Genomic DNA, 26757 nt, shown 5'->3' with positions numbered 1-26757 from the left:
CAGCTTCATATTTGCAAAAAGTAATTTTAAAAGCTTACAAATCAAGACTGCAGTATTATTGAACAATGGGAAAGCCTGCCTGCTGATTATAATCTCAAGGTTTCTGGAGGGGTTTTCATATCCTCTCCACTAGACCTTTCAAGCGCCACCTCAAGGCCCAGGCCACAAACTGAAGTCGCTTTATTTAAACATCACAGCAGAGCAACTGCTGCACGGTGAAAGGTAAATTTCGGTGCTCCTGAGTTGCTACACTAACTCAGAACAATTTTTATTTCATTTTAAACTTCGATAACAAAACCAAAATAAATAAATAAAAGAATAAATAAATAAATGAATAATAAATGTAAAAAAAACTAAACTAACTCAGAACTTTTTACTGAAGAACTTGACGATACATTAGGACTCAGTCATACTTCCACTCAGCTGAACGAGTCTTAAGCGTCACAGAAACCTCTCAGGTACACCTCGCCTGTTCCTGTAGAGTTCCTTAATGACCTCTCAGCTGCTTTTCAAAACACTGTGCTTTAAGCACACACAAACACACCATCTCCTCCCAGTCCACACTCAAAGCTGGGTCTATTTTACATTTGCTTATTAAATAATTGCACTGTGAGTGACGTTGCTAATGGCAGGAAATGTCTGCCTTTTAAAGATCTTACAGATCTGGCTCAGAGCTGATTAGCTTGAAGAGTGAGTTAGGAAGCTCGTCATCGTAGAAGAAATGAGAGGAAAAAATCCGCATCACAGCTCATGCTTGTTACCAAAAGTTTATTTGATAAAAAAAGCAAAATATCACAAATGGTCATCACATTGTACAAGGTTCATTATTTTGAATTATAGTGTAAATATGCATATACTATATTATTTCTGAATTAGTAAATGCTCATTGACTTTCTGCAACTGATTTTACACTGAACACATGTTGATTTGCTGAATATTTGCTCTTCGAGCATCGTTTCCCCCATCAGCACATATCGGATACCAAACAAAACAACGATCTAATATCAGAAAAAAAGGGGGAAACAAAAGCATATTTTCTCACAACAGCAGTACTTTGCATCATTCCACACCCACTGATCTTTGGATGTGTTACTTAATCACAGCTGGATAATGGTAATGGCTGACTCATACCAAACCCAGAAGCCTGGATAGACAGGTTCACTAAAGGAGGCATTAAAGCGGTGGATTAGAGACATGGTTTCCCCAACAGCGTAGAATGAGAGAGTACCCCCGGCGTGATCCAGGAAAACGCCGATGCGGGAGGAGTAGGGCGCGCTGACCTCTTGCTGGTCCTTGTTGTGGCGGGCTGAGTAACTGGAATCAGAGCAGAAAAGGCTCCATGACTTGCGGTTGTAGCCGATGCGGCAGCTGTCACTGTAGCCCGATCTCTTGATGCCTTTGTAGGCGATGCCGATGGAAGCCCCCTCCCCACTCCAGTCTACCTCCCAGTAGTAGGTGCCTCCAGAGAGGGGCTCCTTACACAAGACCTGTGGCAGGGAGTCGAACCTGGCAGGGCTGTCAGGGTAGGACTGGGGGTCTCTCTTGAGGGCAGCTTTTCTGTTCCCTCGTGACAAGTAAAGCTGTCTGTAGGCTGTGTTTTGGTCCAGAGTGAGCTGGCAAGCATCTAAAGATGGGTGGAAGACAAGTTCATTGTTTACTCGACAATGCTTAACTTAAATCAGTCTGGGATAAACGTAAATGAGGAAAGCAAATAGCCAAAGCATCTGTCCTACAGCAGCTGAAGCACCCCACTCCAAAGCAGCAGCAGAACGTCATCGACATCTCAGTTAAACTTCTACTCACTGCGGTAGAAGTTTAAATGACTTCTGCAAAACACACTTTGAAGGAAAAGCAAGAGACCCTCTGGCTGGACACGGAAATCAGAATAGTCACCTGACTGCTGTGTACCTCCACCTCTGCAGGTCACAGCTGGTGGGACACCCGACGCCCTCGGCTAGATCTGCCCGGCCTATGATCTGGAACGCCAAAGGTATCAAACACTGTTTGTGAGTTTGACCACAAACAGAATTCCAGCAAAGACCTTTTTCAGCTGTGACGTGAGTCAATGACTATGCAGTTTCTCCCAGCGCTAAAGTTGAGAGGCCCCAAAGATTTCTGTTGAAAGCTGGATTAACCTCCTGAGACCGTGTCCTCATATGGGAACATTACATTTAGACTTACACTCCAGCTTACAAAATCAATATTTTACACTCTGTTAATAATGACCATAAAACTATATTGTGTTATGCTGCCAAACAAACCCACTGTCTCTATATCGAGGACATACTTTTTAATATATTTATGTATTTAAAAACCTTTCTGTTCAAAGGCGATGCTTCTTTTTTTACTTATTGGCTTCGAGAAAATTTGGAGAAATGAAAAATGCATCCCAAACAAGAGCTCGTGTTGCAGGAGGTTAAAATGCAGCTTAAGTAAAGATGACATAGCTGTGCAATATTTGCAGTGAATCAGTCCCAACCTCTGTCAACACTGTAGGACTAACAGTAGCTTCTAAGAGCAGATTTTGTGGTCAGCCACAGGGTCCGACAGAGAACCTCGTCAGCATCTAATATGCGTCATGCAGTGAACTGAGCAGAGAGAACGGTGAACAGTGTGGGTCAGAGCAGAGACTCACATCTCAGGAAGTCCTCCCTGTACTGAGGCTCCTTGACTGGCACAGACTTGTACACGGGAGCTTCGTCACCTGTGAGAGGAAACACAGAAAATGAGACAGAGTTGTGTGTCAGCAGTTTTTAATGTGCTGCACCTGAACAGCTAATACGTGTGCAGGAGGTCACGTTCTCGTCACACTATCAGTGATCAGGCAAACACCTCGTAAAGCAATCTAACAGGAGAATGGAAAGAACTGAGGAAACAGGGCCAGATGATGAAACGCCTGAGCGTTACGACTCAACACCACATCTCCTGGCTTTAGCCTGACTCTGTGCTAAAGTTGTTCCGCCCTCATTCATTGTTGTGTGTATGAGCAAGTTGTGAAATGATGCTCTTGAAAGACTGACTCACTTTTTATTGATTGATATTGTTTCTTCTTGGAATCCTCCAGCTCACAGAAGGTCATTTTGTTAACTGCAAATACAGAAAAACCGCTCAGTCATCGTGCTTTCTTCATATGTTTGAAATAACACAGTGAGATTACAGCAACATCACACTGCAGTAGTCAGATTCCCTGCTGCATCTGTTCTGTGAACATCGAGACGTCAGTCTTCACGCTCACCTGTCTTGGCTACCTTAACCAGTTCGTCATTGCTGGATTCATTCAGTTGCTGTTTCAGCTCAGAGACGGCTTTGGTCACCGGGCCGAAGGAGAAGTACGGGTTGACGCTCACCGACGGCAGCTCCTCGGCCTCTGTTTGTGCTATCAGCATGTGGTAACTCTAACAACAATATAAAAGTAAGATAACACTGATTCTGTCAGATTATATTTTTATCTTTATGAACATGCCTTCCTGAGCCGCTGGCGGCTGCCAGTTACCTGGATGAAGTGGATGTGGTCCTCGGTGCGAGACAGCTGGGTGATCTCGTTGTCTCTCGCCTTCAGGTCAGCGATCTCATGACTCAGACGCTCCAGATGGCTCTCTGCGTTGTTGAGTGCTGCCCGCTTGTTGGAGGATATCAGCTTTGCCATCTCTTGCTGCATCCTCTCAATGGAGCGCATCATGTCGCCAAACATCTTCTCACATTCCTGAAGCGCCCTCTGGGCTGAGTTCTGCACAGGAGACATTGGAGTGTGTCGTAAGGTGAACTGGTGTCGCACTGGTTTTTACGATGACACACTTAGAAGAAGGAATGCTGTCAGTGCTGTTAGCTTCCGCTCAGCCTGTAGCGGTCAGAGTGCTCGTATCTGTCTGATGGATGATAATGACGGTGATTGCGGCACAAACCTTGAGAGAGTCCACCGCGTGTTTTAGTTCCTCCATCTGTTTCAGGCGATCGTGAATCCTCTCCTGGATCTCAGCCTGGGTGGCACCCAGCCGTTGCTATAAGACAGTTGAAACATTGATGATTATTATGACAAGAGCTTTACGCAGAAGTAACTCAAATATATGAAATCGTCTAAAAAAATGAGCTTAAATGTTTGGCTTTTAAGTTCAGGGGTCCAGGTTCACTGGACGCCAACACCTTTATCTTTGTTTGCATGAATGGGCGTCTATTGTTGCTGCTCTTTCATGCTTTGCTCCCCACCCTTTAACTGCTGTAGTGCACCGTGTTACAGCTTTAATACGGAATATTTGACCCTTATTTCTCACACGTTTTAGCGTTATTGTTGAACCAAAGGAGGACCGGTACGAGGGTGTTGCCTACCTGTTCCTCAGATCTCTCCTGCTCAGCTGACACCATGTCGTGGCCCTTGTGTTCTTTCACTGTGCACAGCACGCAGATACACATCTGGTCGGTGCGACAGAACAGCTCCAGACCCTTCTGATGCTGCGGGCAGATCTGCCTGTCCAGGTGGCCGATTTCATCCACCAGCTTGTGCCTCTTAAAGGTGGCCGACTCGTAGTGGGGCTTCAGGTGCTTCTCGCAGTAGTGCGCCAGACACATCAGGCAGGACTTGATGGCTTTGTGCTTCTTCCCAACGCAGATGTCACAACCTACATCCTGGGGTCCAGCGACGTTGTAGTCGGGGGACGGAGGTGGAGGCGGAAAGGACTCCGAGTTGCGTTGGAGCGTGGAGTTCCTTGAGCCTCCGACGCGCCTCGGAGTTGGCCTCTTGCTGTAGGAAACCCTGCACTCCGGGCAGTTGAACGAGCCGGTGTGTTCAGCATGATCCCAGTATGTCTTCAGGCAGATGGAGCAGAATACGTGGCCACATGGGATGGACACAGGGTCCCTGAGATATTCCTTACAAAGGTAGCAGGTGTCTTGGTCAAAAGACATGGAGGCAGTTTGCTTCTTTTCCCTCTAACGCCGAGAAGATGATGTGAAGTCAGAGCCTCACTTGTGTCAGCACTGTGGCAAAGTGACTGCACAGGTAGTGCGGGTGCAACTTATATAGAGTAAACAGAGAGGGAGGATAAACAGGTTAAGCCGAAACCAGTAAAACAAGGGCGGAGAAAGAAAAGGACACAATGAGTAGATCCACGTGTTACAGAATGCTGAGAAAATGAATGATATGTGCGATCTGAAAATATTTGATCCAAAGAGTTGTAGTTTCCATTTATTACATTTTGACACTGTAAAAAAACAAAAGGTCCAAACTAAGATAGGAAATTTTGAGCAGCAACGATGTGTAATCAAAGGATACCACGTAATATTCACAGGAACTGAAGCATTATTTGTTTTTTAACAGAAGTGAAAGAAAAGCCATAAAACAGGTGTTACACATTTCAGGGAATAAGATGTGTAATAATAAAATAAATAAAATGGCATCAAATGTAAACGAGTAAAACCTTCTGCGAGCTCCGGTCAGATTCAGTCTGTTGGATTTGCTAAAGTTGACTTCACCTGTGACCAGTTAATTATTAACCGCGTTTACTTTGCTTTGCCACTGATTTCCTCTGACAGGATGCCACAGTTCTCATATACACGAACTCAACTGTAACGTTTCCACCAGTAAGAAGCTAAAGTATTTAATAATGTATCATCTTCTGCACACACACAAAATCCTTCCCTCTGTATATTTTACTTTACGGCGAACACGCCTCCCGGCCGGAGTTTCAGTGTCAGATAGGAATGCAACTACACTTGATAGCCGAGATAACAGAAGGGCCAAGAAAGCCTGCTTAAAAGATTCCTTTGTGTGAGAGCCAGCAGGGTCTAAACAGCATTACAGGGTCGGCTGTGAACAACAGTAACTGCAGCTGACATGTATGACCACACGTAGCATTTAACCAAAGCTGCTCTGGCTGTGGTTACGCTCCTCACTGGAGGTGATTCAAAACTTTGTGAACTGATATTGGAAAAAGCATCACAAATATCTTTATGTAATCTCTGGTTTGCAAAAGTTACTTATTTTATTTCAAGTTCATTGGCATTCAAAGGATTTCCATCACTCTTCTCTGCAGTTAACTTATTTAAAGTCAGTGTTAGTTTAGGGTAAAGTTACATAGATACTTTTCACAGGATTTCTTTAATTTCATTTCTTATTTTATGCTGAATCATTTTAGGACAGTCTGTAACTTGTGCTCTGTAACACTGCTCATCTGTTTGTAATCTGATTACATGCCAGTGACATGCAACACACCCTTTTAAACTGACGACAGAACTGCTAGTGATGCAATAGAAAGCATGTCTGTCCTGATGGCAGATTTTCTGTTTTCTGATTTCGTTTCCATAAAACAAAAAAATTTCTTTGTTTGATTCTTTGGAGGAGAAAAACTGTCTGGAGCTACGAGACGATATTTCACTTTGTCATCTGTGCATAGTTTTGTTTTTTCATGCGCCCGTTATCCAGTTCCAGCAAACACAGTGATCGGAGCAAAAAGGTCAAATAAGCATCTGTCAGAGTTTATTCCTTCCATGTGACTCGACCTCTCCCTACAGGGGTGTAGAAACAGAGAGCGCTGAGATCTTAGCTTCTTTTAAAGTTCTCTGACTTTGTGATTCAGTTTTTTCCGCGTTGCTCAAAAAGAGGGCCCTCGAGCATCATGACACAAAGTTCAGCTGTGAGGATGTCAGCATGGGAGCATAAACCATTGTGAATCTTTGGCAGGTTCACTGAAGAGGCGACAACAAGACACCACCGAGGCTTTGCTGCTGGCCACAGACCGTCGCTCTCTCCTTATCCCCCGACTCCAGCCTTACGTTCTGCTGATGTTCTTGTCGTGGCTCGCTGCTGGCTGCAGGTTTCCTTATAAGCAGTTCAGCTGCATCACGACCTAAAATAGCGCCTAACAATGATCGTGTAAGGATTTGATACCGTTCCCTTCTTTTTTTCAGGACTCACTTTCGAGCAAACCAAAACTTTATATCATAACAATAACAAAGGATGTGCACATCTCTACATCCTTATCATTACCACAACAAATGAAAAAACACGGGAATGCAGTTCTGAGCCGCAGAACGAGCTGTTAGACACTTTGTTCTACGTTTTGGATCATCCCTATCTGAGTTATGCATCCTGTCAAGCAACATTTCTTCTGAATCTTGCAACAGTCTTTTTCACTGAAATCTTGTGTATGCACTGATGACCGATGCCTGCATTTTCACTTTTTAAGCTCTCATTTCACTCGTTTCCTTTGATCAAACAGCGAGCGCTCTCCTGCGCTCACCTTGAAGAAACCATGCTCGCTGCACTTTTATAAAGGGTGACCTTTCCCCTTGAACTTGGACTATATATGACTGTGGATGACTGCGGAGTTTCGGTCTGCTTTGTTGGAGAAAACAGCCTGATAACAAGCCTGCCACTCTTTAAAGTGGGCGTCTGCTCAAACCTTAATAAAACTGACTGTAAACACTGTTATGCTTCAGATTGGCTTCCTCGGAGCACGGGATACATTTGACCAAACTTGTGCTGTTAAGCTTTCACTCTTCTAGCAAGCACGCTCATTTAAAACTTTGATTCAAAGATTTTTCCCCTTTGGCAGTCGTGCTGTCCAAAAACAGGTGGTTAATCTGTAAGCACAATGCTCCCTTTACTCTGGAGGAAGGAAGGAAAACTGGCTTATCAGAAACCTGACCAAATACGGAGAGGTGAAACTACCTCGTGTATGAAGTAATGCAAGCTATGAATTGAAGGTGGAGCAAATGTACCTTTTAGAAGCTTAAGATTACTTTGCCATGTGATTGCAGATCAGGCAAACATACATTGCACAATTTTATTTGAAGCTAATTTCAAACAGTGTTCAAAGAGTGTTTGTATTTCTTTTTTTAACAATGTGTACTTTCAATGTAATTTCAAGCAGGAAACATGCCTGTGAGTTGGACACTGGTGTAAGTAGGAGCAGATTGGGCCTAATTGAAATGCTAATGAGAGGCCGGTGATGTCAGCAGACACTTCACGCTGTGGAGAGAGTCGGGTCACCTCAGGAGTTCTTCCCCTGCTTTGTTCTAACCAGTAATATGTGCAGGAATTATGAGGGGGACATTTTGCATTGCCACGTAACTCGAGTGAAATATGTACACAACTATGCGAGACATCTACCGCAACAACACCTGGACGCGACAGGAATGCGTCTGTTTGAGTATTTGCACCCATGCGTTTATGTTTGACACGTGAATGTTTTCTTACCACTGAAAACAGAAACCAGCCGCATATCTGCAGATACAAACGGCCACGTACGAGTGAACGGACGAGTCGGGCCAGTTACAGAACAAATATTACAACTTTTAAATGAGTGTTTCTCTGACGACAGATGTGAGCAGAGACGTTTGAGGTCATTCTCAAACCGTGTGCGTGTTTGTTTACTGGGTGGTCCCTGAAATTCCTTCAGTACCTTAGGCTGCATGTATGTTTGTCGGACTATAACCGGTTTAAGACAATGGCGATTCTGTGGGACAACAATAGGTGGAAATGCAGCTGCCAAGAAGTGTGTGCGCAGCTCACCCGCAGATGAGCCACATGAGAAATGCGAGTGAAAGAAGAGGAAGCTGCAGGGAAATGGAAACATTTTCTTGCACATTTATTGTCACGACTTTGGTGTTTTACTTTTCATTCATTCTCTCTTTATTTCTGCTCTCTCTCTGCTCTCCTGTCTGCTCTCTGCTTTGCTCTTTTTCCTCTCCCTCCTTGTTCAACCTGCTTATCTGAACTGGGCAGGGCCCGATGTACTCACAGGACGGGGGAGGGGCCTTGCCTGCTTTCAATCAATAACCTTTTGGAATTTAGAAATACAAGTAGGTCCTGTCTCTGGCAGGCTGTACCACACTCTCGAGGGCGGGCTTTCAGGCACACTCGACGAAATCCCTATCTCCTCCTGGCATTCTCCCTGACTGTTTCTCCAGGGCTGACTGTTTGGAGTCCACCACAATGGCTGATCACACCTCTCCAGACTACTTCAGCTGCTCTCTGTGTCAGAACCTACTGAGGGACCCTGTGGCTATCCCCTGCGGCCACAGCTTCTGTATGGACTGCATCAGTGGCTACTGGAATGAAGCCGACTACACAGGGATTTACATTTGTCCCCAGTGTAAGATCACATTCACCCAGAGGCCTGTACTGAGGCCCAACGCCACTCTGAGCATGGTGGCAGAGAAGATCAAGAAGAGCGGTCTGAACCTCAACCTCAGCACGTCCCAGGGGAGCGTCTTTGCCGGATCAAACGACGTGCCCTGTGACTTCTGCATCGGGAAGAAATTAAAGGCTGTCAAGTCCTGCCTCAACTGCCTGGCATCCTACTGCGAAAAGCACTTGAAGCCACACTATGAATCAACCACGTTCAAGAGGCACAAGCTTGTGGACGAGTTAGGGAACTTGGACAGGAAGATCTGCCCACAGCACCAGAAGTCCCTGGAGCTCTTCTGTCGCACAGATCAAATGTGTATCTGTGCCATCTGCACAGTCAGCGAGCACAGGGGCCATGACATCGTGTCTGCTGAGGCAGAGAGGGGCGAGAAGCAGGTAAGAATAACTCTCAGTGTCTGTTGATGCCTCCTTTTAACAGACAGAGACCAAGTGAGAGAGAGACTGCAAGCTGAATGTTTTCTTTGATAGGTTAGGAGCACATCCTCTCTGGAATAACTTGAGCTAAAGCAAACAGGCTGTTTTTCTCAATTCCTTCCCCTGAACTGCGACTGGTGATTGTACTTTGACCCATTTCACCAAGGCTATCAGCAACCCTGCCGAGCGTTCACAGCCGCCAAAACAAATCCAGCCCTGTGATTAGCTGGACACTGGCCGGAGGCGTGTCTTACAGGCGCCGTGAAAGCGGCTTTCCAGAAAATGCGGTGATCCAGCTGTGGGATAAACACACAGAAAGTGCAGCCTTCTTTCTGCTGCGCTGGTTCCCACCTGTGGGAGTGAGTGTGCAGCGGTGCAGGAATGTCAGGGAGTGCAGGCACTCTACACCTACATTCAATCTCTGTGAGCAATGTGCATTCAAATGACTCACTTTGCCTGTAACACGCTGTGGGATAGACATGAATGTCAATAGATACTGTAATGTAGCAGCTGTGTGAGTAATCAGGGAGTGTTTTTACAGCTAATGCAGGCTAAAGGAGTCCTGTGCCGCCATGAACGCATATTTTATCCCACTGTTGGCTTTACATGGCGGGGAGTCTGGTTTCTCTCATCTAAAGATTTACAACCTGAGTCCAACACATCTCACTCCATCTCCCGCTCCGTCTCCCCTCCCCCTCTCCTGTTGATTCCCCCTCCCTGGATTCCCCACATTCCTCAAGCTTATCTTGAAGAATGGGTTGGTGGGCTCGAGTAAAAGCTGAATTAGAAGCCTTCTATTCTGCATGTCAGCGCTGCGTGCACCTTGAAACGTCTCTTTAAAAGTCAGACGCTGGTAGATTCACATTCCTGACATGGCCAGAATTCCTCCAAAGATTTTTCCCCTCTCCCTCTGAGATAAAAGCAGGATGTATTAAGAAGATCTTTGAGAGGGGCTTATTAAGGACGCCACAGGGCCACACCGATACTCCGTGATGAGAAAGAATGTTTGCAGGCTTTACATTTGGCATAACCTTTTTAAAAACAACATTCAGCTGCATTTTACGTGATAGTAATCTTAAAGCCAGTTTGGCTCCCAGCATGAGCACAAATGGTTGGGAAATTATTAAAACGCATATCTCTGTAATACTCCTTAATTCTGCAGAAACTTTTGGGAGTCTCCCAAGCTGAGATTAAACAAAAATGCCAGGAGAGGGTGAAGGAGCTGGAGGAGCTCAAGACTGCGGTGGATTCCCTCAAGGTAAGGCCTGAACAACCGGATCAGTTTCTACACAAAGCAAGATCAGTCTCCCAAGATTGTTTAGATCAGGCTGATGAAGATCAGGCTGTAGAGCGATGACATCCTGCTTGCTTTGCCCAGAACTCCGCCCACAGAGCCATGGTGGAGAGCCAGAAGATGTTTGAGGATATGATACGCTCCATTGAGAGGATGAGGTCAGAGGTGAGCAAGCTGATTGGAATCAATGAGAAGGCTGCTTTCAGCCAATCCGAGGCTTTGATCGAGCGTCTGGAACAAGAGATTGATGAGCTGAAGAAAAAAGAGTCTGGCCTCAAGCAGCTGTACAGCACTGAGGACCACATCCACTTCCTGCAGGTACCACGCAGCCTTAAAGAAACTGTGTCGACAGCTGTCATATCAGGCTAACAGGATACTTATTAATAAGTGATTAACGATGACACTGTGATGAAATATTGAGCCCTTTTTAAAAAATTGGGCAGATCAATACATTTCCATAATATAACACTCACAGTACTGAGAACCCAGGCACCCACGTGTCACCGTCCACGTGACACTACCTCAAATTTCTCATTGGCTCTCATGTTTGCACCAGAACTTCAACTACCTCTGCACCCCCACTGATGACGGCTTCATACCCAGAGTGACCGTGAACCCCGACTTCTCCTTCGCGGCTGTCAGGAAAGCTGTGGCTGAGATTAAGGAGCGCCTCGAGGAGTTTGGCAGAGAGGAGCTGCTCAGGATTTCCAAGTCAGGTGTGAGCAGCACAAACGTAATGTTGAACACAAAGAGTAAAACTTCCAGGTTTCTAATCATGTATATCTTCTACTTTACAGTGAATGAGGTCCCGGTTTACACTACAGAGAGTCGAACGTTGGACAGAAGGAGCAGAGGTGAGGCTCCTATAGCAGTTTATAACCGCAAGAGGTTAATTATTATCCAAAACCACACCAGCCAAAGAATTACAGGCATTTGTGTGGGCGCATGGAGTTCACCTTGACCTAACAAAGAGATATTTCACGTGCAGGCAAAGAAATGACAGTGGACAACACTCCCCCAGAGCCAAAGACCAGAGCTGATTTTCTGAAATGTGAGTTGTTCTGGAACATAACTTGTACTCAAGTATTCATTTTTTTTACTTTTGTCAGTTTGTCAGTTTGTATTTTACTGCAGCGTGCTGCTTTACTTGTGCTCATGACATCTCAGGAAAATGCGTTTCACTCATTGACTTTTTTATGGCACAGAAGTCTCTTGCTGGAGGTTAATATCCTCAATCATTTCTCTCGTATCAGTTATGGTATAAGGCAGCACTTCAAAGCAACAAAGAACATTTGACTTCTATGAAAAGGTCAAATGCAGCAGTGCAGCGCTGTGTATCAGCGTGCAGGTTATGAAACAATAAATCTGTAACTGACAAACACTTTGTAAAAACGGCATTTTTACTGGATTTAAGTCTGTTTCAGGAACTCTATGACTGGTATTTTTTAAATTCATGTACAGCATAGATATTTCAGAGGTGCACCTCACATCCATTTGAGGATCACTGCTCTGTTCTGCAGTAAAACAGCTACATTAGGCTCAACTTTTAAAAACTCGACATTGTTCACACGGTTTTGAATTGGATTCAATGTCGTCTTTCCTTCTTCAGACTTCTGCCAACTGAAATTAGATCATAACACGGCCTACAAGGAGCTTTGCATCTCTGAGAACAGCAGGAAAGTTATCCGCACCAGGGAGCCGCAGTCCTACGGAGACAACTCAGAGAGGTTTGATAGCTTTGCCCAGGTGCTGTGCCGAGAAGCTCTATCTGGAGGCCGCTACTACTGGGAGATCGAGTGGAGCGGGGAGTTCTCCATCGGAGTGGCTTATAAGAGCATCAGTCGAAAGGGCAAAGGTTCGCTCTGTCTGCTGGGCTATAACGACAAATCCTGGAGTCTGCTTTGTTCTGACTCCGGTTACTCAGCGTGGCACAACCGCGTGGACAAGCCTGCCAATGGTCCTCACTCCCCGCGGATAGGCGTGTACCTGGATCACACTGCAGGGGTGTTGGCATTTTACAGCATAGGCAACACCATGACCCGCCTGCACAGGTTTGAGACTAAATTTGTCGAGCCCCTCTATCCGGGCTTTGGAGTCGGAACGTCAGTCAGGATCTGCAACGTCAAGTGAACGCTGGCATTTGAGCTGTTTTAAAAAGATTTCTGCGAATATACACCAGTGCTTTTGGAATATCTATTTTTGCACCCATTATAAAATGTCTCAGCTTATTTTTAAGGTTTATGATGCTTCTTCCAAATGTCTATACACTTTTTTTGAACACCACATGTATTAAGCTTTGAATGTAGCTGTCAAATCATATTCTCATGGCAGTTTAACAAATATATATATATGTATTATTGAAATACACAATTCCTGCATAGTCACACAAGAAAAGTGTTATCCTGTTTGGCGTCTGATGATATCTGCTGGATAATATGATAACATACTTTTAAACATTTTAGCTGATAATTTGCATCTATAGATTTACACAAAGTTAACAATGTCAGTTTTGTGATGTCATTAGGTTGTTCACTATTGTTATTGAATAATTCTTTTAAAATTGCACTCCTACGACAGGTATGAGTACTATGAAGGTGCATTGTTATAATTTCACTACTGTTCCAAGAATGCTGTCATTTCATTTGGTCGTGTTGTGATATTATCTAAAGGTCGTCACATGAGTTTTTCCACTTGAACTAACCCTTATTTAATTTTGTGTATGTTTACTTACATAATGGACAGCAGAGTATAATTGCTATCAAAGAGAATTGTTTTGTAACAACATTGATGCATTTAAATAAAGAACTCAAATGAACAGAGCTTTGTCTTGTGAGCCGTGTGCAGAACTGGGCCAAAGAAGACAGGATCACCAAATGTAAACACATTACTGGATTAGAAATGGTGTGTGTGTCTCATGTTGAATACTAGCAGTGTGTTCCACATCATCCTTTGAAATCTCAAACTACACAGAGGGAGCAGTGCAGTATTGACACGCAGCTCCCCCTGCTGGTTGAATGTAAGAACTAAACCGTAAGAGAAAAAAAGGCCTCAGCCTATCAGTGACACTATTCTGCTCAGAGTTGATGTTAAAAATCCACCATGTCATCAGAAAATACAATAAAGCCCAGTTTAAACGCAGTCCTTTAAAGTGCAGCAGCACAGCTCGTCTCCCATTTGGAACATGATCCAGTCCACTTGGATACTGAACCGTGAGCTGCCCCTGATGCATCCATCAGAGCGAGTGTCTGCATCAATGTTTGGCAGTGGAAAGCTCATCTACTGTTCACATTTAGCAGATAAGTGCTGCAAAATTAAAGTACTTAACTACAGCAGGATAGTTATAGTACAACACATGATTTCATGTTGGTAGTTTTTGCACAATCCTGACAGCAACAGTAACGATGATTACACACGTTCAACTCAGCTTTGAGCAGAGGAATAACATTTTGTAGTAAACCTGCAGATTAATTCAATAATAAGGTTAAATTAATGAGTCAAAAACAGATTTTTTAACACAACAGCTTTACTGGTTCCCATATTTCATGGAGTAGGTTGAGCACACAATGCTCAAAAGAAAAAAAATGCTTTAAAGTCCAAAATTTAGACATTGTAGCCCACGATGCCTCCTTTGCCAATGCACTCTCCAATGTAGAACCACATCAGCACCTCGGTGGCCACCAGCCCGTTCCTTAAAGCATCCTGCGAGGAAGCAAGGACACAGGTTTGATTTGCATTAGAAGTAACATCAAAAGTACAGGATTAGGATTCACACACACAACCTGAAATTCAAAAACATTTTATTTGCTGCTCTGGATAATTACAGGTTTAAGATGTACTTCACAGATTCATTCATCATTTGATCCATTTCTGTCAGTAATTACTAATATGATGAAGGACCTCACTAATGAAATACTGAATTAACATTTCCTGTACGACACACAGTGATCAATAATACAGCATCACATCCCAGGTGCTTTTTCTTATCATTTTAAATACAGATGAAGGCGTTTCTAATCACACCGCTTCTCTATAGAAAACATTAATTATTACTATTTGCACACAATAGCAGACTTATTACCATCCTCCTCCTGAAAAAGGGAACTTTTCATTTAGCCATAGCACAAACTACTGCTGTGCAATGAATGAACTCTGTAACGCTCAGCTTTAAAATCAACACATGCCAAGTTCTCACAGCATTACAGAGCAACTGAGAAGTATTATCAACAAGTTCAAAAGCCTGTCACAGGTGGGAAGCAAAAGATTTCCAGGACTCTGAAAGGAAAATTAGTAAGAAGAGTCTCAAGACCACAGAACGACTGCCAGGACATACAGTGGGGCAAAAAAGTATTTAGTCAGCCACCGATTGTGCAAGTTCCCCCACCTAAAATGATGACAGAGGTCAGTAATTTGCACCAGAGGTACACTTCAACTGTGAGAGACAGAATGTGAAAAAAAAAATCCATGAATCCACATGGTAGGATTTGTAAAGAATTTATTGGTAAATCAGGGTGGAAAATAAGTATTTGGTCAATAACAAAAATACAACTCAATACTTTGTAACATAACCTTTGTTGGCAATAACAGAGGTCAAACGTTTACTATAGGTCTTTACCAGGTTTGCACACACAGTAGCTGGTATTTTGGCCCATTCCTCCATGCAGATCTTCTCGAGAGCAGTGATGTTTTGGGGCTGTCGCCGAGCAACACGGACTTTCAACTCCCGCCACAGATTTTCTATGGGGTTGAGGTCTGGAGACTGGCTAGGCCACTCCAGGACTTTCAAATGCTTCTTACGGAGCCACTCCTTTGTTGCCCGGGCGGTGTGTTTTGGATCATTGTCATGTTGGAAGACCCAGCCTCGTTTCATCTTCAAAGTTCTCACTGATGGAAGGAGGTTTTGGCTCAAAATCTCACGATACATGGCCCCATTCATTCTGTCCTTAACACGGATCAGTCGTCCTGTCCCCTTGGCAGAAAAACAGCCCCATAGCATGATGTTTCCACCCCCATGCTTCACAGTAGGTATGGTGTTCTTGGGATGCAACTCAGTATTCTTCTTCCTCCAAACACGACGAGTTGAGTTTATACCAAAAAGTTCTACTTTGGTTTCATCTGACCACATGACATTCTCCCAATCCTCTGCTGTATCATCCATGTGCTCTCTGGCAAACTTCAGACGGGCCTGGACATGCACTGGCTTCAGCAGCGGAACACGTCTGGCACTGCGGGATTTGATTCCCTGCCGTTGTAGTGTGTTACTGATGGTGACCTTTGTTACTTTGGTCCCAGCTCTCTGCAGGTCATTCACCAGGTCCCCCCGTGTGGTTCTGGGATCTTTGCTCACCGTTCTCATGATCATTTTGACCCCACGGGATGAGATCTTGCGTGGAGCCCCAGATCGAGGGAGATTATCAGTGGTCTTGTATGTCTTCCATTTTCTGATGATTGCTCCCACAGTTGATTTGTTCACACCAAGCTGCTTGCCTATTGTAGATTCACTCTTCCCAGTCTGGTGCAGGTCTACAATACTTTTCCTGGTGTCCTTCGAAAGCTCTTTGGTCTTGGCCATGGCGGCGTTTGGAGTCTGACTGTTTGAGGCTGTGGACAGGTGTCTTTTATACAGATGATGAGTTCAAACAGGTGCCATTCATACAGGTAACGAGTGGGGGACAGAAAAGCTTCTTACAGAAGACGTTACAGCTCTGTGAGAGCCAGAGATTTTCCATGTTTGAGGTGACCAAATACTTATTTTCCACCCTGATTTACGAATAAATTCTTTACAAATCCTACCATGTGGATTCATGGATTTTTTTTCACATTCTGTCTCTCACAGTTGAAGTGTACCTCTGGTGCAAATTACTGACCTCTGTCATCATTTTAAGTGGGGGAACTTGCACAATCGGTGGCTGACTAAATACTTTTTTGCCCCACTGTAAGTTAATGATGTAGCCAAGTCTGGAATTGTAGTGCAATCACTGAAAGCCTGCACGGGAGCGCACTTTGAGGCTGCACACCAAAACGCCACTTCTGCAGAAGAGACACTTCAAGCCAGACTGAAGAATACTAAAGACAACCTGGAGAAGATGATGCATACTGTACCATGTCTTTTGGTCAGATGAGACGATACTATGGTTACTGACAAGCTGCTGATGTTTGGGGAAAGACAGCAGAGGTGTACAACCCAAGAACACCGTCCCCACAGTGAAGCATGTTGGTGGGAGTATTATGCTGTGGGGATGGAAATCTTATCATTGTGGAGGGAATCATGAAGAAAGACGGATATGTTAAGATTTTGAAAGAAAAGTAGTCAGCACCAAAACTTTACGTCTCTGCTGCTGCTTCCAACAGGACTACGACCCAAAACACGTTGCTCCTGGTGAAGGATTTTCCCCTGAAGACCAAAGTGAACATTACTGACTGGCCTAACATGAATGCTACTGAAAATCTGGGGGCTGAACTGAAATCCATTACATCTGGAGAAGCTTGAGAGATTTGCCAAAGAAGAATTGGCTGGATTTGCTCAGGAGACGTGTGAGAGATAAAACACAACAACAAACCACTAAAGGCTGTGTTAAAAACTTTCAAGTTTGTCCTCATCCATGTACACACGCACACTAAATTCAGTGCATTACTGTGTGTACAACCACAGCTTTTATAATAATCCTGAATATTTTCTTAAGACAACAACAATTTGCCCACAGTCTGAAAGAGGTTTTCTTTACTATCAGAAGCTAGAAATGTGTCCTTATTTCATGATGTCCTACAGCTACTGCTTTGTTAATGAATCCAGGAGATGACAGACGATGTAAAGTCAGCACAAGAGGCTTTGGTTGGAACTAATAATGTGACATCTGCTGTGGTTAAGATGCACGACCACGGCCGCAGGTTTAATTTTAAAAAGACGTGGACGTGTTTTTTGTTGTTGTTTTTACATAAACAACAATGACCTGTGTCTTAGATTAATACGAGTACCTTCACTGTGGTTTGACCGAGACGTCCCGTCTGGAACCCCTTGATGATGTTTGTGGCCCCCTCGATGGCTTTAGGGATTTCAGCGGGGGCAGGTGGGACAAGCTCAACACGCGCATAGTACCAAAAGTTTGCCAGGCGAGGTTTGGAGTAGGTGACAGCGGCTGAGAGAGAGAGAGAGAGAACATTAAATGCTGCTATCGATTCGCCATCCTAGCTGCAGAGCTTCTGAGATGTTAGCAGGTAGCGTTAGCCATCAGCTACGCGGATTGTGTTTGCTGAGAGCAAACCAAATAAACCGATGTACCTGCTTATCCACAACACATGTCAAAACAACAAAAACACAGCATATCAACGTCAAAGGCCTTCTACGTCTGAAAGCGTCATTTAACGTTACACCTGCTTCATTCAACTGACGCCCGGGTCACAGTGCCGCTGACAGCGTCGGCCTACTGAAGTCTTCTCACCGAGGAGAAAACTGCCTACCCCAGCCTCCACTAATGGACCCGTCCAAATAACAGACTAGCTTACCGTTAACCAGGGTGGGTACTTTAGCAACCAACTTCTGCACTGCCTGTGCCATTTTGAGGCGTTTGTGATGTTAACTATTCCCCGTCTCTGCTAAATGTCACCTCCAATAGAAGGACCCTCGACTGCAGTTGACCACACAACTGCCTGAAGAGAAACCGCAGGAGTCTTCTTCTTTATATTGTTTATTGGCGGTTGGCAAACAGCAAAATGGTGCATTACCGCCACCAACTGGTGAGGAGTGTGGACTGAAATAAATAAAAAAAATCAAATCCTCCCGAACAAATGAGTCTGACTTAAAAACCAAAATATCACCTTATAACTTTCACTACTCGAATTCTTACGAAATAAATCAACCAGTTTGACTTTCAAGCTTTTTGATCAGCTGTCTTCTTTCAGCATCATATTTCTGACAATGCATTAAAACATGTTCTATTGTTTCCTGTTCTCTACTGCAGTCACACTCCCTGTACGGAATTTCTCTATTAAAAGCAACGTGTTATTCAGACCAATGTGTCCAAATCTAAGTTGAGATATAACCTTCGCCTCTCTCCTGTTCCTTCCTGTGCTTCTCATTTCTCCTGTTTTCCTTTGGATTTTGTAAAACCTTCGCCAGTATACACTGATAAACCAGTGTATACTGGTTTATCAGTGTATACTGATAAACCATCACTGGTCCTTTTCCTTACTTTGATATTAAATTCAGGAACAGTAAATGCTATCCCGCTTTGGTTGGCTGTATTCTTTGATGCATCTGTGTAGATTTTGACATAACTGTAATACTGATTAATATATGTCTGGCTACGGGCTTCCTTCTTCTTGCCAGCTTTTATTCGCGGTTGGCAAATAATGAAATGTTGCATTACCTCCACCAGCTGGCATGGAGTGTTGCATGCCCCGGTCCAGGTCTGCCAGGAGATCCTCCAGGACATCCAACCATCGTCTTTTTAGGAGCCCTGGCACTGTCAGCCATGCATACAAACAGGTGGGGCCATATAAAGTACTGAGTAGGCCTACTGCTGACAATGTACATCTCACAACCATGAACTGCTGCAGCACTGCAGGAGAGGCAGACAGCAGACAGACAGAGAATGCATTAACCCACCTAGTAACACACACACATGCAATGAAAGCAGCTAACACTCATAAACATGGCCATACCGCTCATCACTGTTAAAAATGAAACAAAAACTTTACAAAAACACTTGCTACCAAATGCTGAGTTCATCCACTGCTGACATAGACCTGCCACATTAGGACAACAGGTTGACTTTTTAGTAGAGTCTGTGTAGACTGTGTTAAACCCACAGCAGCAGATGGTTAACCACATGATTTTATAGCAGCCTGTTCACCCAGACCTGACCTACAGGACGCACCGCTCGCCAACTCTAACCTGAAGGTCTTTGTGGACAATTCGACATCACGCAACCTGGACACCAGTTAAAATGAAGTAGGCCATGTAGCGATAACAGAACACAGGCAAACACATGGGGTGATACATGATTTTAGACACATTATGGAAACAACAGTTTAGGATGTTTTCTACAGAATATCTTTTAATTTTTCTTTTGGGAATGAACTAAAACCCAACACCACCTTGGTCACACACTGGCTGAGTTGCAGTGCATGACCAGGAGTTGCCAGGCTGTTGTGGCTGTGTATGGTCCTTCCACGTGTTACTGAGGCCCCTATTTGTTAAAAGAATAAACCGTTTAATTGCAGATATTCTTCAGAATTCAGTAAATGACACCCAACAAGTGTCAGTAGCAGAATAAGCTGTCCGGCATTGGCAGAGAACATTCGACGAGTTTTTCATGGCCACAGCCCACATACTCAACTCTGCTGCTCAACCCACATTTTCCTTACAAATGTGACACCATTGAAGGGGAAATAAACGGGCTTTCCAGCAGTAAGACCTTTATAGCCAAGAAGCATAGTTACAACAAAGAAAAGACTGAACAAACACAAATTGCCTCAATTTTTGTGCTCACTGGGACCAGTGAAACATTCATTTTTGTCTGAAGCAGACGTGGACAAGTTTCCCCTCAGGGAAACTACGACTCCAGCAGCACAACACCAGGTCACACTAAATGCAAATAAGAAAAAATACCAAGCAGGTAAAATAGTTCAGATCCAAATATCAGCAGCTCACCAGCTTAATCTGTCAGGCTGCACCGTGTGTTTATGGCTGTGGTGACAGAGGTATTTTTAACCTTATGTTGAGGCCACGGCTCCGATTCTCATGATGAGCGACGGTGTCCCTGTGTTGGTGATGTTCCTGCATCAGCATAATAGTAAGAATAATAATAATAATGATGATAGCAGGGCAATTACTTTTGTCCCCACAGGTAAGTTTGGATAGGTTCTTTCCATTCTCACAGATACTTTCACAGCACTGCAGCTGGAGTGAAATTGGAGTCAGTAATGGGAAATTCCTCAAAAAATATTATTTGTATTTAATTATTTTTATTCTTTTATTTGCTAACTCTACTGCTGTTAACGCACATTTATTACCATTTCCGATTTTAGGGATGCTTAGCTGCCTGAATCTCAACCTTATCCTTCCATCCTCTATCCGAACGATCCTGAGGAAGTATAGCTGTAAAAAAGAAAAACCCCAAAACAAACTTGATAGATCCTGAGGAAGTCAGTATTGCAAAAGGTGGAAAACGGTCCGTGTCTGGACTCTGCTGATTTTACAAACTGCAACAATGGTTTTGTTCTCAGATGCATGTCTCCTGTTTTGTAGACGTTCTGTGATTGCATGATGGGCACAGACGTCAGCATCAGATAAATTATTGGGAAGCAGCGGTCATGTGCTCCTTATTCTGTTTGTTTCCCGGCAACATGAAACCGATGAGCTGAAAACCTGTTATATCACCTGCAGCTTCTCTTACAAATGTAACTGGACTGCCAGTGCTGCGAACATGTCAGCGGCCAGGGGAGAGAGCCATGCCCACTCCCTTGTCCGGTGCATTCTGGGAGTTGTAGTCATACTCACCTAGCCAAAACCCCAACAATGCTAAGAAGCTTTTATGTGGTTGAATTTGTCCATTTCATAAGTCTGGTGGTGCAAACACACAACACCAATTCTTTTATTTTTTATTTTTAAACAGACCCTAATCAACAGCTTTTCAATGGACACAGTTGTACAGATTTCTTAGCTTAAGCCTTAAACCCTACAGCAAGCTATCGATATTAGGTACTTATACTTAGCATAGAAAAAAGTCTGTTTTAACCAACGTGTGCGGACCAAGATTGGTCCACGTTATGCTCAACGTGTGTGTTGCCTTCTGACGAGCTCTGGGGGACAGATACATAATATCGGATCAGCCCATCTCTAGCACAGTTTGAAAAAATGCAAATAAAGTTGAAATATTTACAACGATTTTTATTTACAGAACTTTAACAAAAAAAATTAGGCAAGTTTTTCAAGTAAACCAAACAGCCTTCTCTGCTCTTTCCTCCATTTCCCTTCACATTCTCATATCCAATCTTTCTTTTCTTTCTTGGTTGCAGCTGGTCCTCATCCTCCTGGACGAGTGGTAGAAGACCTCCGTCCTAACACCTCATCCAGGAGGGAAACCAGGGCCATGTAGCAGCAGTGGGCTTCCCACTCACTCCCACGCCTGACGCTGGATACTAGCAATCGTAAAGGCAGAGGAAAGGTGGCAGCTGACAAACGCAGCAACAGTGCAGGTTTATATGAATACGTTCAATAACGTCTGGTTAAAAATTCAGATTTGAATACTGCTGTACATACTTTGTTTTTCTTTCTTTTTTTGACACTTTTTATTTGTTTAGGAACATTTTTATGCAACAAGATAAAATAAAAAAATAAAAAACAAACAGTATGAGGTCATGGGACACAACAGGCAGCTTAGAATACAGTTGAATAAACATTAAAAACAACAGATGATGAAATCATTTCTGATAGTATGATGTCATATTTTGACCAACACAGTGCATCTGTTTACATTTCAAAACCCATCATTCTAAATATTTTGTTAATGTGACATTGCTGTTACATGTTGGTACGAACATATGGCTTCTTCATACCGCAGTCTTCGTGAATGATGCGGTGTGCAGCGGTGTGCAGCTGTGGGCCATAAGCACACTGGTTCAGCTTCACATGGGAGACCTTTATGTGGTCACAAAGTGGTGAATGGCTGCCTCCCTCCACAGGGAGACTGTCATGGTTCAACCATCCTGGAATCACAAACATGACAGAATGAAAGATTTATTCATTAACTAACACACAAAGCCCACAGGCGCACACAAAGCCCACAGGCGCACACAAAGCCCACAGGCGCACACAAAGCCCACAGGCACACACAAAGCCCACAGGCTAATACAATCTGCTCACCTACCGCCAAATGTACCAGATGACTTTCAGCTGTCAGTATCACACTTCAGGTGCAGCATTACCTGCTTCAGCTGGAGAGTTTTTATAGGAACGTGTTGTTTCCCTGACAACCTTCCTCACTGCCAAACACAGAAAAGTCCATTAAAATTAACGTCAGTTATAGTGAGTGTATAGATCCGTGACAGGCGTTTGTTTCTTGACGAGTCTACAAACACCTTGGACACACAACACGTTTGAGTATTTTCCTTTAAACCCATGCTTCAGCGACAGCTTTCACTACATTATATGTCGACTACTTCCATTGTTCCTCCTTTTGTTTTCATTGTATACATCACACTCACTAAAGCCGTTTGTCTGTGCATTTAAAACGATATAATCTAATCCTTCCATCATTGTTAGCGAGCACATAAAGACTGTTGAGTGTAATCTAGCCCATACAATACAAATGTATGTAGGCATGATGGAAATGGACTGTATGAATACCAGAAACACAAATGATAAAATAATAGTGGTTGTTCATGTTCCCACAATTTAGTGTTTGACTGACAACAATTTTGACTGGTAAATGCATAAAAACAATAACGGTTTCTTTGAAAAGCTAAATATCAGTTCTGATGGGACCACAGATACTGACCTCCACGACCCCCCCTTGGTTGAGCTCATCTTTGGCGTCGTTACAGGCCAGGAGGATGCAGAAGATCCTCCGCTTTCGCAGTAAGACCTTCTGCCAGTGGAAGGGCAGGTGCCCTGAAAAACTGAGTCCATGCAGTGATGTTTATGACCTAAGGGGGAGCTGTGCCTCTCAGTTCATGCCCCCTTATTATATATGAGGCCCCCCCTCGTGGACTTTGGAGAACTCCTCAAACACGCTTCACTACAATCTCCCCATCGGTGATGGCTGCCACCTTATTACACTTTGTAATGTGTGGTTTAGCCACTCCCTCTTTCAAGTCCCAGGTGATCACCCCGACCTGGTCGCATCGTTTTAAAACCCGGATATGCAACGGTGGTGGAAATAAGGCATCTCAGGCATCTCTTCATCAAACACATTAACAGGTTAATACATTTCTGCTGGATCCAGTTCTGATATAATACAGTAACACCTGCTGCTGTCATGGAGTCTCTTTGCATTTTGAGATGGCACAAACATCGTTAACCTCTTAAACACCAAGTGTGTTTCTGAGGTTCCTGCTTGAAATTTACACGCCCGAAATCATTACAATATTTCTCTGAAAGTACAAACTCTGTCTACAAAATTAACTTGACACTTATGAGCCTTCATCAAATACATACAAATATTACAGCTCATGCACGTCTGTCCAACTCACTCTGATAGAACCCAGTCACTGTTTTTGTAGCAAATAATCCCTTTTGAAAATAAGTTACAGTACACAATACACTAGAAAACAGGGAAGATGTTCATAGGAAGATTATGTGAGACACGATTCATGCGGCTGAAGTGAAACAGCAACGTTACAGATATTTTCCTGAGGAGCAGCCGAGGATTGTGCAGCCTGTGAGTCCTTATTTGTGAACAGCAGAAATAGAAGAAGAAGAAATGAAGTTATTCAGAAAATGGTTTCTATCAGTTTTTGGCAGATCTTGTTTATGGCCCTATATTGTCCATAACATTAACAAAGAGCAGTAAGAACTCAAAGTTCAATACTTACTGTAGTTGTGTCGTGAGGTGGCATGAGTCGATGACAACTCCGGATATTATTCCGGGATCACCAGGACATATGGTACGACTCTTCCTTGACGGCATTGAGAGAGAGAAAAGGGATCAGGCTTTTCCAAACCATCCCACCCCAGCCGAACCACCGGAGCGGTGCATCCAGACCGAGGTTGGTCCCAATGGTGTCCTTCGCTCGTGCTTCCCCACGGCGGATGTAGCCGTCCCCAGTGATGTAGATCTTGGGTCCTGTTGATTATGAAATTTAGTATAAAATGGGGTGATGATTTTTTGAAATGTGTTTTTGGTAATGTAATATTCACTATTTTTGTAATGAACAAAGATGGAGTGTCACTTTATTATAGATTAAGTTTTAAGGTAAACATTTAAACACACTCAGGTCTCTAAGAAGTTGAAATAAGTTTCCACATCACTTCCTCCTTGCTGTCGTTTTGCTCACCCACTGCTGTGCTTGGCCCTGGAGTGTCCTCAGGGAGAGAGGACACTAGGACAGGAGGCCTAATGGAAGGCATCTGTCCTCTCACCTCATCCGTGAGGGCAAACCAGGGCCAAGCACAGCAGTGGGCTTCCCACTGACCCCCTCTCCTGAGCCTGGATACTTCCTAAAGGCAGAGGAAATCAAAAATGACAGTAGACAAATAAAAACACCACAACAGCTCTTAGTATTTGTACATTTCTTAACTTGTGTTCTTAATAATTGTCTTCTTGATAACACACATACGTACTTTGTATTTATTTTTTTTTTTTTAAGTTGTCCCATTTCTTTCTGGCCTGCGAGGTGGGTGACTTTCCCCCGCAGGCCCAACTTCCCCAGAATTGTCCTGATCACACACAACACATAAGAGAAGAGAGGAAACCATGGCAACTATATTAATCTCTAAATCCAAAAGTTTTCACAGGAGAACATCAGAGGAACATCAGAGGTTCTGTACAGCATGAGGGTTAATAAAACCGGCCTCGTGTGATGTGTAAACTGATTTATTCCTGCACCCCAGTGAAGAGAGGATCGTTTTCTCCTCTTATTTTTATCAATTCAGCCGTTTGATCTTTGGTCCCTAAAACATATCACAAAAATCGAAATTAGCCGTATGTAAAAACCGCGGGACCCACCGTACAAGCTAGTTTACGATTATTTTCATTTAAAAAACAAAAACATGTCTATGCAGATGCCAAAGTCTAACAACACAACCGCTATAAAAATGTAACTTTTGTACCAGCAGATTTTCATACACTTACATTTGAAAGCGTTTCCTCTCCCGCATTAACTCCCGTTCTGACCGCCATCGTTATCAGAAAAACTCCTGTATGGCCCGCAATGAATCCTGGGATATGGTAGGACCCGAAGGATACCCGAGCCATCCTTCGAATTCAAGGAAAACAAGAAGGCATTTGTCGCCACATTTGGAGGACTCTTTGAATTTGCACAGCCTTCGTCAGTGTGCCTAGTTTGGCTTCCCCTGCTCTTGTTGTGTTTGATTACTCCCAGCTGTGCTCTCCTCCTGTGTGTCCCATTCCCTCGTTATCCCTCCGCGTATTTTAGCCCCGTGTTTCTCTCAGTCATGCTGTGTGGTAGTGATGGGAATTCCGGGTCTTTTTTAGAGAACCGGCTCTTTCGGCTCGACTCACTAAAAAGAGTCGGCTCTTTCGGCTCCCAATCGACTCTTCAGGTTGTTTTGTTGCTTTAATTAATTTATTATTAACAACAATATAAAATTATGCACAAAAGGAATTACTAATGTAAAAAAACGTGGTTTTATTTATTATATATATTAGGGGTGCAACGATACACAAAATCCACGGTTCGGTTCGATACTTTGGTGTCACGGTTCGATATTTTTTTCGATACAAAAAAAATGTTCATGCCTTTTTAATTTGTCATTTATTAAATTTTCACGGCACATTCCGCACCACATCTCTGTGCGTTCATCATTTGTTTGAAGCCAGCTCACCTCCTGCAACTACTTTTCCGAGAATACATGCTTCTTTTGTGGTTCGGACTCCTTCTGACATTTGTTTGGAGGTGGAGGAACACCAAAGTAATTGCTTAAAGGAGCTTCTTCGACATCTTTAAGAGTTCTAAACAAATGTCTGTCCTCCTCCTGAAAATCTTATGTACGCAAACACGCGTTGCAACTTCTTGTCTTGTGCGCGTTTTTTATTTTGACAGTGAATGCGCACCTGCGGACCACTTATGTGCAGCCCTGGTTATTTAGCTCGTCATATCACAGCCACAGAAATTATTTTGTCCATGAAACCATAAAGCTGCACTTTCTTTTTGCCTTATAGTCTGATTTGTCATAACTTCTCCGTTTTGCGGTAAGCTTTTCTTTGGCTGTCACTTCTTCACC

At 43.6% G+C, this 26757-nt stretch overlaps 3 protein-coding genes and 1 long non-coding RNA gene across 7 annotated transcripts; 1 reads left to right on the top strand and 3 right to left on the bottom strand.

Moving 5' to 3' along the window:
* Nucleotides 1-753: 753 nt before the first annotated feature.
* Nucleotides 754-4998, bottom strand: ftr83 (finTRIM family, member 83). The gene is made up of 7 exons (XM_085469370.1): nt 4324-4998; nt 3903-3998; nt 3494-3727; nt 3236-3395; nt 3025-3087; nt 2636-2704; nt 754-1624 (listed from the first exon to the last, which is right to left on the bottom strand). The coding sequence occupies exons 1-7, from the start codon at nt 4897-4899 to the stop codon at nt 1098-1100; spliced, it is 1725 nt and encodes a 574-aa protein (XP_085325496.1). The 5' UTR covers nt 4900-4998; the 3' UTR covers nt 754-1097.
* Nucleotides 4999-8427: 3429 nt separating this feature from the next.
* Nucleotides 8428-13672, top strand: ftr82 (finTRIM family, member 82). The gene is made up of 7 exons (XM_085469354.1): nt 8428-9520; nt 10722-10817; nt 10938-11171; nt 11410-11569; nt 11651-11707; nt 11842-11904; nt 12463-13672. The coding sequence occupies exons 1-7, from the start codon at nt 8930-8932 to the stop codon at nt 12981-12983; spliced, it is 1722 nt and encodes a 573-aa protein (XP_085325480.1). The 5' UTR covers nt 8428-8929; the 3' UTR covers nt 12984-13672.
* A 684-nt stretch (nt 13673-14356) lies between these two features.
* Nucleotides 14357-18533, bottom strand: atp5mg (ATP synthase membrane subunit g). The gene is made up of 3 exons (XM_085469368.1): nt 18354-18533; nt 17826-17986; nt 14357-14552 (listed from the first exon to the last, which is right to left on the bottom strand). Exons 1-3 carry the CDS (start codon nt 18403-18405, stop codon nt 14454-14456), a joined length of 312 nt encoding a protein of 103 aa, XP_085325494.1. The 5' UTR covers nt 18406-18533; the 3' UTR covers nt 14357-14453.
* A 3187-nt stretch (nt 18534-21720) lies between these two features.
* Nucleotides 21721-25986, bottom strand: LOC146699603 (uncharacterized). 4 transcript variants are annotated; one of them, XR_014922426.1, is made up of 6 exons: nt 25646-25986; nt 25135-25230; nt 24387-24637; nt 23351-24239; nt 22721-22835; nt 21721-22559 (listed from the first exon to the last, which is right to left on the bottom strand). It is a non-coding gene; the product is annotated as an uncharacterized LOC146699603 (long non-coding RNA). The 4 variants fall into 4 exon arrangements; XR_014922428.1 differs by having other exon boundaries at nt 22717-24239; XR_014922425.1 differs by having other exon boundaries at nt 22721-24239.
* Nucleotides 25987-26757: the final 771 nt, after the last annotated feature.

Source organism: Copadichromis virginalis, linkage group LG10 (assembly GCF_057382275.1).
Source record: "Copadichromis virginalis isolate Kocher_CV1m ecotype Utaka linkage group LG10, C_Virginalis_male_GT1.1, whole genome shotgun sequence".
NCBI classification, from domain to species: domain Eukaryota; kingdom Metazoa; phylum Chordata; class Actinopteri; order Cichliformes; family Cichlidae; genus Copadichromis; species Copadichromis virginalis.
The sequence above is the reverse complement of the archived record's forward strand: the minus strand, read 5'-3'. Positions and strand labels throughout refer to the sequence as shown.